Source organism: Amphiprion ocellaris, chromosome 22 (assembly GCF_022539595.1).
Source record: "Amphiprion ocellaris isolate individual 3 ecotype Okinawa chromosome 22, ASM2253959v1, whole genome shotgun sequence".
Taxonomy (NCBI): Eukaryota; Metazoa; Chordata; class Actinopteri; family Pomacentridae; genus Amphiprion; species Amphiprion ocellaris.
In genome coordinates, this window is record NC_072787.1 from 13,891,533 (window position 1) to 13,904,228 (window position 12,696).

The following is a 12,696-nucleotide window of genomic DNA, read 5'->3' on the forward strand; positions in this document are numbered from 1 at the left end:
CGTCCAAGAGCTAATGGCATCAGTATTACTAAAACATATTTTAAAAAACAGCTGATCTGTCGCTATGCTCACTGAATGTGTGTCTAAATATGCACTTAAAGACAGATTGCGTACTTTGTGTTTTCCCGCTGTTAGAATATGTGAGGTCCTGCTAAGGCACTGATTCAAAACCAGAGGTGTTTCTGCGGCTCCCTGGGTTTAGTGGGAAAGTTGTCAGAACAGCTCATCTGATTTGACGAAACAGTAATGCTGGATTAATTGAAAATGATTAAAATGTGTCCACATGTTCAGTGAGCTGTAACACCCTAACAGCAACATTTTAAAATGTGCGAGAAAACCTGCTGGCAATCAAGCTGAGTAGTGAGTTAGCTAATGGATTTACGCTTTACAATTGATTCGTCAAAGTGCTGGAAAAACAACAGAAACTGTTAACTAAGTAAACAGCTAAAAGTAGGAGAAAATGGTTAAAGCATCCAGCATAGATAAAAATGCAAACTTTATCAAACTAATCAAATACTGCAAACTGTATGAAAACACATATTGTAACTACGTGCAGTGCCTACATAAAGTATTTGTGCCCCTTGAAATTTTCCCCTTCAACACTGAATCATGGATAAGTTCATCTTTTTTTGACAGGATTTTACAAAAAAAAGACTCTTTCATGTCAAAATGAAAACCGATTTTTACAAAGTAATGACAAATAATTATAAAATGTCATATGTATTCACCCTCTTCGCGTCAGTATTTAGTAGATGCACTTTTGACTGCAATTACAGCATTGAGCCCGTGTGAATAGGTTTCAATCAGCCTTGCACAGCTGGACACTGAAATTTTACCCCATTCTTCTTTGCAAACTGCTCAAGCGCTGTCAGGGTGCATAGGGATCATGAGTGAACAGTCCAGCCACAAATTCTCAGCTGAATTGTGGTCTGGGCTCTGACTCAGCCAGTCCCGAGCTTTCACCTAGTTGTATTTAAACCATTTCTATGCAGCTTTGCCTGTATGTTTCAGGTTTTGTCTCACTGGAAAACAAATCTCCCAAGTCAAAGTTCTTTTTCAGATTCCAGAAATTCCTATACTGTGCTGTGCTGCATTTATTTTACCCTTTAGCTTTACAAGCCTTCCATAGTCTTCTGCTGAGAAGCATCTCCACATTATGATGCTGCCACCACCATGCTCACCAGTGTTCATGGTGTGTTATTGGTGTTCATCAAATATAGCATCTCGTCTGATTGGCAAAAACCTCAATGTTTGCCGCATTAGGCCAAAGGAATCTTCCTCCAGTTAACTTTAGAGTCTTACACATGCCTGGTTAACTGTAGTTGAGATTTAATATGAGCTGTTTAATATGAGCAGCTTTCCCATAAAGCTTCAGAGGACTCACAGGTGGCCTCCCTTACTAGCCTCTTTCTTGTCCAGTCAGTCGGTTTTTGAGGTCGGTGCTCTCTGGGCTGATTTAGCAAATTCCTCATTCCCTTCATTTTTTATTGATGGATTTAACTGTACAGGATATTCAGTGACTTAAAAATGTTCATGTTAGACTCATGCTTTTCAATAACTGTTTTTAATTGTTGCTTGGAGTGTTCTCTTGTCTTCATGGCGTAATTTTAGTGACTGAACCTTCCAGACACAGGTGTATTTATACGAGAATCACTTGAGACACATTTGCTGCATTCAGATGATCTCCATTTCACTAGTTGCGTGACTTCTAGCAACTGGTAAAATATTTATGCAATCATTTAATTTACATTTTATTACATTGACATTACTTTCTTCTTTCTTGTGTTTTTTTGTAAATTCCCCAAAAAAAGCCAAATTAAAGCCAAGGGTTGAATACTTCTTATGGGCACTGTATATCCACTTTCATGTAATAATGAGTGTTTTTTAGTTGAATATGGAATATGTGTGGTAGATGGCAGGGGTACTTTTGGGTACATCACCAAGCAAAGGCTGAGAACCACTGAGCAAGAGTTCCTCCTGTGTGCACATATAATATGTAAATGACCTCCAGAAAGGTGGAGACCTTCTGCCAGTGAGGAATCAATGCAATTACTGTATGTGGCTATGCTCATCTGAAAACGGCTTGCAGCTACGTTAAAGGCAGCAGCAGCTCCCGATGTGTGCGCAGCTCTCCTGACATGCCTTTTCACGATCCAAACAGGACTTAAACTCCCGTCACTCCTCAGAATCACCTTGTCGTCCACCTTGTCTGACGAGACCTATCGCAGCGTCCTCAAACACACTGATGCATTCAATTTATTCATGGGAAAGGAGGGGAGATAATGGAAGCACTGAATGTGTATGAGCAGGAGAAGGTGGAGGGTTGTTCCAGGCTGGACGGACACACAAAGAAAGTGTGGGAGGACCAGTGGAGATGCCAAGGTGATGGATGAGAGAGAAGCTCCTCTGCTCACCAGAGTTTGGCGAGGAAGAGTTTAAAAAGGAGACTTTACAGAGAGTGGGCTTCTAAATAATGACCCCGAGGTGGAAGCTTCTCCGTTTAGTGTATATGAGTAAAAACATGTTGATGTTTGGAATGGAACACTTCGCTTTTAAGCTTATCGGGCCACAATTAAATGATAATGAAAAAAAAAATCCTGCCTTAGCTTTTCAAAAGAAAATTATGACGTCAGAGCGACTTTCATCTTTGCCTGGCTTTCTGTTTTGCTCTATCAGTGAAAGCCAAAAGGCCCATAATCCTCAGATAAGTCTACTAATCAACTAATACCATGGACAGAGCATAATCGCATCAGCTCACTAATCACCTTTCTGCCTCTGGTCTACATCTAGACATTAACACACAAACACACACACACACGCTTAGTCTTTCTTAAGTATATGTGTACATTAAGTGCATCTAAAGGACAAACAGCACTAAGCTTGGATGCTATAGACCTGTTGTAATTTTAATGTATTCAGGGTGACGCTGTCTTCCTCACACAGATATAAACATGAACGTGCTTCCTTGCGAGACCACACACAGAAATCTTTGATTTTTTTAAAAAATGTAATTTGGATTATAGTTCTGTTTGCTTTTGGATATCAAAGAGAAAAACTAACTTCCTTACAGAACTGATTCACCTCAGCCATATTCTTGGGGGTATCTGGTGTTAACAGCTCTCTTGGAGTCGTTCTGCAGCATCTCTGGTGAGTTAAGGTCTGGCCTCTGGCTGGTTGGAACTAGTCTGTTTGTTTGCCATTCTGTAGCAGATTTACTTTGATATTTATGTCATTGTAAGGCTGCATCACCCAGCTTCTACTGCACCTCAGCTGGACAGCCACCCAGACATTATGATCCATCCAGCCACACCGCTTTATAATGTAGAGGGTTGGAGCTTATCCCAGAGGCTGGAGCCCACCCCAGCTGAGTTAGAGGAAAACACACGCTGGAGGATATCTTGATAAACTTGGGAATCTTTTCTTTCCCCTTAATGATGGCGGGCTGTCCAACGCCAGACACAACGAAGCAGCTCCCTCCACCGTTTTTATGTTGCTATGCAGTGCCCTTTGTATTAGGGATGTCCCAATCAAGTGTTTTTGCCCCTAATCTGATGTGTGTCATATAATATTTAGCATCTACCGATACCAGGTTGCCATCCGACTTAGTATCAGTAGATCGATAATATTCATTTCAAGTATATCAAAGTTATTAAAATAAAAATCCAATGTATGTGCGTTAAAAAAACAATTGCATTTCTGCATCAAAGCAGTTCCTTAATGACATGTAGGTGGTCACGAACCCTATTGTAAAGCTCTGGGCTTGAGAACAAAGAATTGTTTGAAATGTAGGGTTCTGAGGGTAGGGTGTATGGTGGCTCCACAAGCTTCAAAAGACAAACGAAAACATATATTCTTTACACAAACAGCAGAAAAATGACTGTAGATTAGCTGCTGGTTGCTCTACCAGGTGGAGGCTGTCGCTTTTTATTACACAGACGAAGGTCAGTGCAGTGCTGGCAAGCAGAGAGCATTGTGGGGGTTTAGGTAGCAACGGGTCACCATGACAAAGATTTCTGTGCTGGTTAATGGCTTCCAGCAGCGGTCAGGTGCTCAAACCAGGTCTGACTAGGATGGTCTTTCTATATCTCATATGTCTTTTAACTAAAACAGCAATATCAGCAAAAGACTAACGTCCACTGTGCAAAATTTTGCTATTGATTACATGATTATTAATAGGTAATGCTGCAGATTATTGATTAAGAACATCAATAAAAATTTGCATCCCACCAATGTCAGGCCACAATTCATCATCTGGCTTTATGACACCTGTGTGACAGCGGATGTAAACAAAGGATTATGTTTATGCTGATGTCGATAAATTTGGCTCAGACCTCCAGATCAGATCAGAACATCCCAACTTTGAAATACCTCATATAGTGCTGTATGTTCTTCCTAAACAATTTAGTTAGTTTCATCCGTACAGAGCACATTTTCCAAGGACTGCAGAGCATCAAAGCGATTTTTGTGAAACTTCAGGCGTGCATTGATGTTCTTTTTGGAGAGAAGCAGCTTCCTCTGTGGTGTCCTGCCATGGACAACATGCTCCATGCATGATTTGCATATAGCAGATTCACAAACAGATATTTTAGCCAGCTCCAGTGATTCCTTTCAGCTTTTATCTGCTACTCTGGGCTTCTTTTTTACCTCACTGAGCATTCTGCTTTGTGCTTTCTGAGGCATCTAGCTGGCCGCTCACTTCGAGGGAGAGCGGCTTCAGGACTAAATTGTTTCCATTTACACTCATTTTGCCAGTGGACTGATGAATATCTAGACTCTGGGAGATAGCTCTGTAACACTTTCCAGCTTCATGCAAATCAGCTATTCTTGATTATTAGTCTCTAATAGCTCTAATCCACACCGCCAATCATGTTCCGTTGATTGAACTCCAGATTTGTAAACTCCTGACTCCAATTAGCTTTTGTTGATGTCATTAGCCGAGGGTTAAGCATTCCTTTTCCAAGCTACGCTGTGCATGTTTCAGTACAAACAGGAATAATACCATGATTTCTGTACTATCAAAAAAATAAATTGTATGTATTCATAATTCCAACCGACTGTAAAAAAATAAAAAAATAAAAACCTGATCATATTTTAAGATAACTTTCTACATAAATGGAGATATTTCATTAAATTCCTGACTGATAATGCCTTTAGTCTAGTCTTCAGAGCTAAGCAAATTAATATAAAGTTTCCTAATTATTTTCATATGAATGATAAGATTACAAATAAGCAATGGCCAAGAGATTGGAAAAGACTCTGCCAAAGAGAAAAGGTTAACAAGACGGCGGATACAGTGGGATCAGAGGACAGAGTTCACTAACCTGCTGACCTGACTGAGAAAGCGGTTTCTCTGTGTGGGATTTCTGCCTATAAACAGTGTTGGCAGCATGTGGGAATATTCTGCAAGATTTAGTTTTTCAGGCCTATCAGGTGTGCATCAGACAAAGCCTACTTTGCAGGCAAAACATAAAAGAAAAAAACTATTAGCCACTAAAAGACAGGCTTTTCTTCTTGCCTGCTAATGGAAAATGCATTGCTAGATTGAAATGCATTTATAGAACCATTTATAGAAATGTGAAGTCAGTTTTCTATGTGTAAAATCAGTAATGTGTCGAAAACGACTTTGTTAAAGGAAAATAAGCCACTGAAATTGAAATATATTGGTCAATTTTGCAATGTGGTGAGATAGATGGTCACACACATGCACTAAATATTAAAATATTTGGCTGCAAGACTAAAATATGCATCAATCTCATACAATGTTGACACCTCTTCTGTGGAGTTAAACAATGAGAACAAATGCAGACAAAAAAAATAAATAAATTTTGCAATGTGGTAACTGTAGAAATCCTCATTAGCAGTGTGCAGTATTCTCTCGCTCTGTCTTTCCTTCGCAAGCAGGCAAAGACATAGCAGCACCATGCATAAGATAATTAGTAACTTCTTGTTTGTACCTTGGTAACTGTAGAGATCCCCCACGCTGGTCTGGCGTGTGATGTGCTGCCAGTAGGCGCTGCGTGGCAGGGAGATGGACTTGGTTAACGTCTCTCTGGAGTGGATCTGAAACAGACAGTGAAAATGTCTCTCATTTTTCACTTTTCTCACTCACAACACGGGAACTGCTCTACGTATGTCAGTAAACACAGAGCGGCGCATCGTAGGCTGAATGGCTGCTGGACGGGTGAGATGAGGATTCATTTGGGATCACGATGCCGTTTCGCCACTGAATGATGTGTTTTCGATTTCTATTTGCATTGCGGAACTAAAGGCCCAATTCTAAAAGCTGGAAAACTGATTGAAATAAATCGATATTTTACCCCAAAAAAAGTGAAAAATATGCAATTTCTCAGTCGTAAATGTGCCGTTTCACCCGATCTGCAACATAACTGGTATATTTTGTGACGCTGTTCATTCAATTTATAGAGCTGATGGTAGCTGCATTGGAAATGTTCCCAAATGGTGGGGTCCAGGAGCATGGCCATATGGTCAAGGCTCATCAAACACTAGGCAGGCCTACATAAATAAAGAATACAGATGATAGCGGGGAGGAGGGGAGGAAGGAAGGAAGGGAAGGATGGCTGTTGTGATGGAAGGAGGTAGCGGAGGCCAAGACCGTGGGGTGTCAGAGGGCTCATGGTCCAAAGCGGCACTTTGGAGGCAGGAACCAGGCGGCAACACCAAGAGATATGTGTGCTCTTTTGTGCTCGTGTGGACATCTTGCGGGAAAATCGTGATTTATTGCCTTTGCATTCACTGATTTCTAAAAATAATCCAGCAAACTGCTTTGATAAAATGCTTGTTTGGTCAGCTTAAATGAACGAAGAAGCCACTGAAATACGAGAGAAACAAAGCATTTTTTAAAATCAAAATGGTATGTGTTTATGCAGTTTTTGTACACAATGTTGTGTTTCTTCTGGCATCAGCTGCAACAGGATATTGTAGCAAGTCTTTGGAAGCGAATGGTATTATCTTAGTATGAAAGAATTACTCCTAAATCAATGCTGTTTTAATGCTTGCACTCGTTTTGAGCTGTTTTTAATACTGGCAGCGCAACAATACAGTTGCTGGTCTTAACATGTGCAGCTGTGGATGCGAGATAAACAACCAAAAATGTGCAAATGTACCTGCGAGCTCTTCTCCATCTCCTCCATCATCCTCTCGTGCTGCTGGGCGATGGCCAGCGTGGCCGAGTGGACCCGCTGGTAGATCATCTCCCCCTCCCGCGTCTGGAACGTGAACAAACCCTCTCCTGTGTCACACATCCTGCGCCAGGAACACACACACAGAGATACACTTTGATCGTTCTCACTCTTGGATTGCTGATTTACAAACATGCATGGCTGAATGTTTGGTTATAGAGAAGGCACGCTGCTATAATAGCCCACTGAAGTCGAACACACAGAGACGCAGGGAGATACAGTACACAAACATTCACAGAGCCTCCTGTCACACTGTCGCCTGAAGGGCTCTGCGGTAAATGTTGATATCCTGGGATGTTTTGGATTTCCAAAGTTGCTTTGTTAAAGTTTTTCCCAAAGTTTTTTTTTCTCCCTCCCACTGCTTACATTTCAGTCACATGAACAACACTTGCATACTAAATCTGCACACACACACACACACACACACACACACACACACACACACACACACACACACACCTTCCAGACTCGAAAGTGAACCAGGTGGAGTCACGACCGTATCTGCGCAGCGAGCTGAGAGGCCACATGACGAGTTTGAGGCGAGCGTTGTGAATGTCCCACAGGTAGATGTTTTCATGGGTGATCTGCATGGTGCACTCCCCGTAGATGTCCAGGTTGGGGGTGGGCATCAGGTACACGTTGAACCGCTCTGAAACAGTTCACAGTAAATTCATTAAAACGAGGGATCTCAGAGTGAAACATGTATATCAAGCATTAAAGGAATTTTATAATATATACCAAAAAATACATTTATTACTGTTACCGCCGCAATGTTTCTATGTGACTAACTCAAACAATTTTATAATGAATTAAAACAGATCCTGATAAAGAAATCAAAAACAAGTAATAATATGCTTGTAAATGCCTATAGTACCACTTTCCATATAATTGTTTGAAGCACTATGATTTGTCAAAACCATGTTTTTACTTTAAACCCTGCAACATCGCTTCACCTACAATACGTGCTCAATGTATGTTCAAACATCTGCTATAAATGCAAATAACGAAACTTTTACATGTTTTTTTCTCATAAAGTATACCTCTTTTTTTTTTTTTACAGGTCCTTTTGGTGCCAATCACAGGACAAAAAAAACTGCCTCTCAAGGTGAAAAATAAAGGTTTTATTGTTGGTGCAATATCAGAATAGAAAAAAATAGATATTTTTTTTTAACCAAATTTGCACCATCATATAATTGGTTTGCATTATTCTATCCAAGCAGGGTTGTACAATTGAAGACCATTTGTACACATCAATGATCCTGCAAAATGTCAGGACTCCATAGATTGGCGTGAAGAAAACTGAGCAAAAACTGACTTGAACCCACCTTCTTTAAGAATTTTTAACTGAAAATCTGGCAAATATGAGAAGGTTAGATGTGAACTTCTACCCTGTCGTATCATTCACAATGACTTCACCTGTTGTGCTCAAAATCTTTCAGTTATATTTCTCCATATTTGTTTGTGTAGAAGCACATAGATGGATAAAAAGCCACATCAAGGAAAAAGATCAGGGTGTCACTTTGTTTCCACCTAATTTATGCTTTTTGTGTTTTCCTCTTTCTTTAGTATGTTGCAATTTTTTGTTCTGTGTAAAAGGTCAGCAAAATGGCAAAGCCCAAAGTCCCCACCAAATCCGAGTTACTCTTTCCTACATTTTCCTACCTGCCTGAAACAGCTAATTTGAAATCTTGGCTTTTTTTTCGTTACTTATTTATGTCACCACACATTTGCATAGTGCCTGCCCAGCAGCTACTTTGGCACATCCTCAGACAAAGAATGGGCAGCTTCCTCACAGTCTGCCATTATTTCCTCACTCCAACTGTTTCTCCAAGGGGTGCACATCCCTACACTCAGAGATCTGGGGTTGCAGTACATTTTCAACATTTCTTTGCATTTGTCAGGCCAGTTGACCAATCAGAGCAGACAGGGCTTTTGGAGGGGGGGGGCCTTAAAGTGAAAAAATAAGTATTTTAGACACAGGATGAGATGAGATGCTGCAGCAAAGTACAGTATGAGAAAACTAATGTGCCTTTTGAACACTAAAGCATGTAAACATATTCTAGTAGCTCACAAAAATAAAATGGTAAACCCCTAAATGTGCATAATGTGGGCTCTTTAAAAGGCACTGGCACTTCATGCCTATGCACTCTGATCAAGTCATGGATTATTTTCACTCTGCGCTATGCAAATTGCTGATATTGACTGTTGGAGGGATGGAAAGATTCGATTTTTTTTTTTTTTTTATAGCCTGGGAGCATGAAACGCACGGTTACTGAAATACTACAGCAGTATTATTTTTGTAAAATAGGTCAGTCTGTGTCAATTCAGGCAACGTTCAGGAAATGTGTCGGTCCACCATCTCAGGCTTTGTTCAGAGTTTACTTATTTGTAATTTGGGGCCTAAAACTAAGTTCTGCAGACTAATTTTGAGTAAGGAAAAATAAGCCTCATATGTTGTTACATTTCAACATGAAGACAACATGGAAGCAAGCAGCTTGTAACTTATAATGGGAAGTTTCTGTGGTCTGACGGATGCGTCTACATCTCCTCTTTGACATGTCGAAATAGCAAAAAAATTGGAATCTTGGCTTGCCATTCTTGCCACACATCAAATTCTACTGATGTTAGAGGCCTCACAAGTTGCTGAAATGTAGATCAAAGATTGTATTTTTAGTAAGAAATATGGATAAATCCATAAATACACACCTTAAGAAACTTCCGGGGGCTTCAATGCCACCATTGTTTGAAAATGTTGCTCTTTTTTTTTTCCATTTTCAAGGGCCACTTCCCAGGTAAGATGTTTTTGTGAGAGTGAAAACACAAAAACTGCCAGGCATTGGCTTAGTTTTGGGTTTGAAATAACAAATAAGCAAACTCTGAACAAAATCTGAGATGGCTGAGCAACATCGCTACTAGAATTGACAAGGACTGACCCAAATATATGGACCGTACATACAGAAACAAATGACTGTCTCACAATGTTGGATAGTGTTTTGTCTGTCCAATCAATACTGTGCTTATCTGTGACGCAAATAATTCATTTTCTAACCAATATAGTAAAATTAGAGTAAAACACCCAAGGGAAAAGGTGTTTTTAAATAGTCCTTTACCTGAAATCAGCTACAGTGGGTCTATCTAGTCATCCAGTGAGCTGTATTGGAATCAAGGAGCCAAATCTGCCTGTTCACATCAAACTATGTCTCAGAGGCAGATAGACAGAGAGAGTTCTCTATAATATAAATGAGTTCTCACTAATTACGCTTAATGATTCAAAATAAGCCTTGTGTCTGGAGTGGATAGAAAATGGCAATGTCATGGTGTGGCGTATTTTTAGGGACAGTGAAAATGAACTCTGATCTAATTATCAGCCCCTGCTGTTTGGGGAAGGCTAATAATTGAAATTGCAGGCTAAAGCCCTTTGTTTCACCCACTCAAAGAGGCAGCAGAGAGGCAGTAGTTCAGTTTGTCCCCGTAACACACCGCTGAAACCTTTGTGTGCACACCAAACAGCAGGCACAAAAAGAAGGGAGAGGGACTGTGTTGTTACAGTTCAATTGGTTCAGCCCAGCACAGTCAAAAAACTTGTGCATTGATATTTTAAATAAATGAAGCCAAGTTATGTCGAGAGGCACAATTTCACTTTACGGCCGCAGTGAAATGAAATGGGTTGAAATGATGGCAGATTCTTTTCAATTACTCGCCCTTTTACAACTTTAAACTGCTCCTTTTTTGCCTGTTGCCTTTTCGATTTCCTCCGCGAGTTTACAAATTACACAGAGAATGAGCTCGAATGTGATAGCAGAGCCCTGTTGTCTCCCCTCTTTTCCATTTCCATTTCCTGTGAGTGGAATATCTGGGGAGGCACATTTATTTCACATGGCTTTAGGAGCCATAATCTCATCCATCTCTATGACAAGCTTCATTATGAGGGAAGCCAGTGATGCACAGCATTTCTCATTAGGCCTGGAACAGAGGCCCGGCCACAGCCTGTGACCTGTGCTCACACACACTCACACACACACACACAAAGACAGGGTTCCTGCAACACACACATCCAAGCATACTCCTGAAGCTGAAGCATCGTTTGGTAATGTAACTAAAGACTGCAACAGGGGAATTCGAATCAGATATTGACAGAAAATGGCCCTTATTAACCAGGCTTAATTGGACAGTGGCTGTTCCACTCCTCTAACCCTCTGAGGTCTCAGTTGCTTTAACACATACAGGCCCATACTGCAACAGCTAAGTTGTCGGTGGTGGGCTGAGTGAGAGAGATTGACCCTGAATGGCTGTCTGTGTTAGCAGGGACTAATTGGGCACTCACCGTTCTGCTCCCGCTGCACTCCTGCTGCTAACAGGTCTGGCTCTCCCAGGCTGATGTCGTTGAGACGGCTGCCCAGGCACTCCACGCACAGCAGCTTACACCATTCCTCTGCATCCAGCTCTGCACACAGCCACACAGTGGCACAACGGTAAGGCATGTCCGGCATCAAACACACACACACACACACACCTCCTCCTCCTCTATACCCAACGCTGCATACATAATAAAACATACCCTCCAGATTATACGACTGCACTGCTGTTAGTGTGTTTACACATACACATGCACATAAATCACCTGAGGAATTTCAGAATAAAATGCTGCACGTGCGGGACACGAGTACGGCTAACGGTTACTGGGATGGGGCGGAGGGAGACAAATCAATCTGATCGATTTGGTGCAGATTAAAAGAGGCAGCACGTTCAGCAACATCCAGCGACAAATGAAGACTGGGTTTCTCCTCCCTCCTTTGCCGATACTCAGCTCAAAGGCCGTACAATGCAAGTGACTCTCCAAGAACAATATGGCCGAGGTCACATCTGAAACTAGTGATCATCTATTCAGGCAATCAATAAGCTATTTTCCAAATTGAATAAGGCTTTTATCTTGTTAATTGGAAAGGAAATGTATGCATGAAGCGAGATAATATTTCAAGAGAATGAGTGGGAGACATAATCGCTTTGGGAAATGCGTTTTTTCGCTTTCTTGTCGATGTGAGGATCAGTGCGACTCTCATGTGTCTTCACTAAATAGGAAGCCACAGCTAGCAGCTGCTTGTCTTAGATCAGAACAAGACTGGAGAAAAAAGCTAGCCTGACTATGCCCACAGGTAAAAACATTTAACACTTTTATCTCATTTGTTTTATTGAGCTTTAGAGCTGCTGGTAGGTGGTTTATCTTCACCCGTGGACAGAGCCAGGATGGCTGCTTGCAATCTTCAGGGTAAACAATAGGTGTCAATGTTTTTCTGGCGTTTCCCTCTTCAAAGGCCTGAAAAACACCACAGTTTTTTTAATCAATCATTAATAATAATAGGGGAAGCAACTAACACAACAGGATACAAGCTTAATTTCTCTAAAAATAAAGGTAAACATAATGGACAGCATCAGCAAACTGTTTATTTTTCTTACATTAATTATCTACATTCATTTTAGCTTTGCTCTAGTTTTTCTC

The 12,696-nt window shown here is 40.9% G+C and overlaps 1 protein-coding gene across 1 annotated transcript in view; it reads right to left on the minus strand.

Moving 5' to 3' along the window:
- Nucleotides 1-12,696, minus strand: part of dok6 (docking protein 6) — a 50,770-nt gene that overhangs the window by 6,715 nt on the left and 31,359 nt on the right. Inside the window, exons 4-7 of the mRNA XM_023276070.3 lie at nt 11,524-11,643; nt 7,659-7,848; nt 7,125-7,263; nt 5,955-6,060 (exon numbers count right to left, since the gene is read on the minus strand). Coding sequence (XP_023131838.2) covers nt 5,955-6,060; nt 7,125-7,263; nt 7,659-7,848; nt 11,524-11,643 — 555 coding nt within the window. The remainder of the gene's footprint in view (nt 1-5,954; nt 6,061-7,124; nt 7,264-7,658; nt 7,849-11,523; nt 11,644-12,696) is intronic.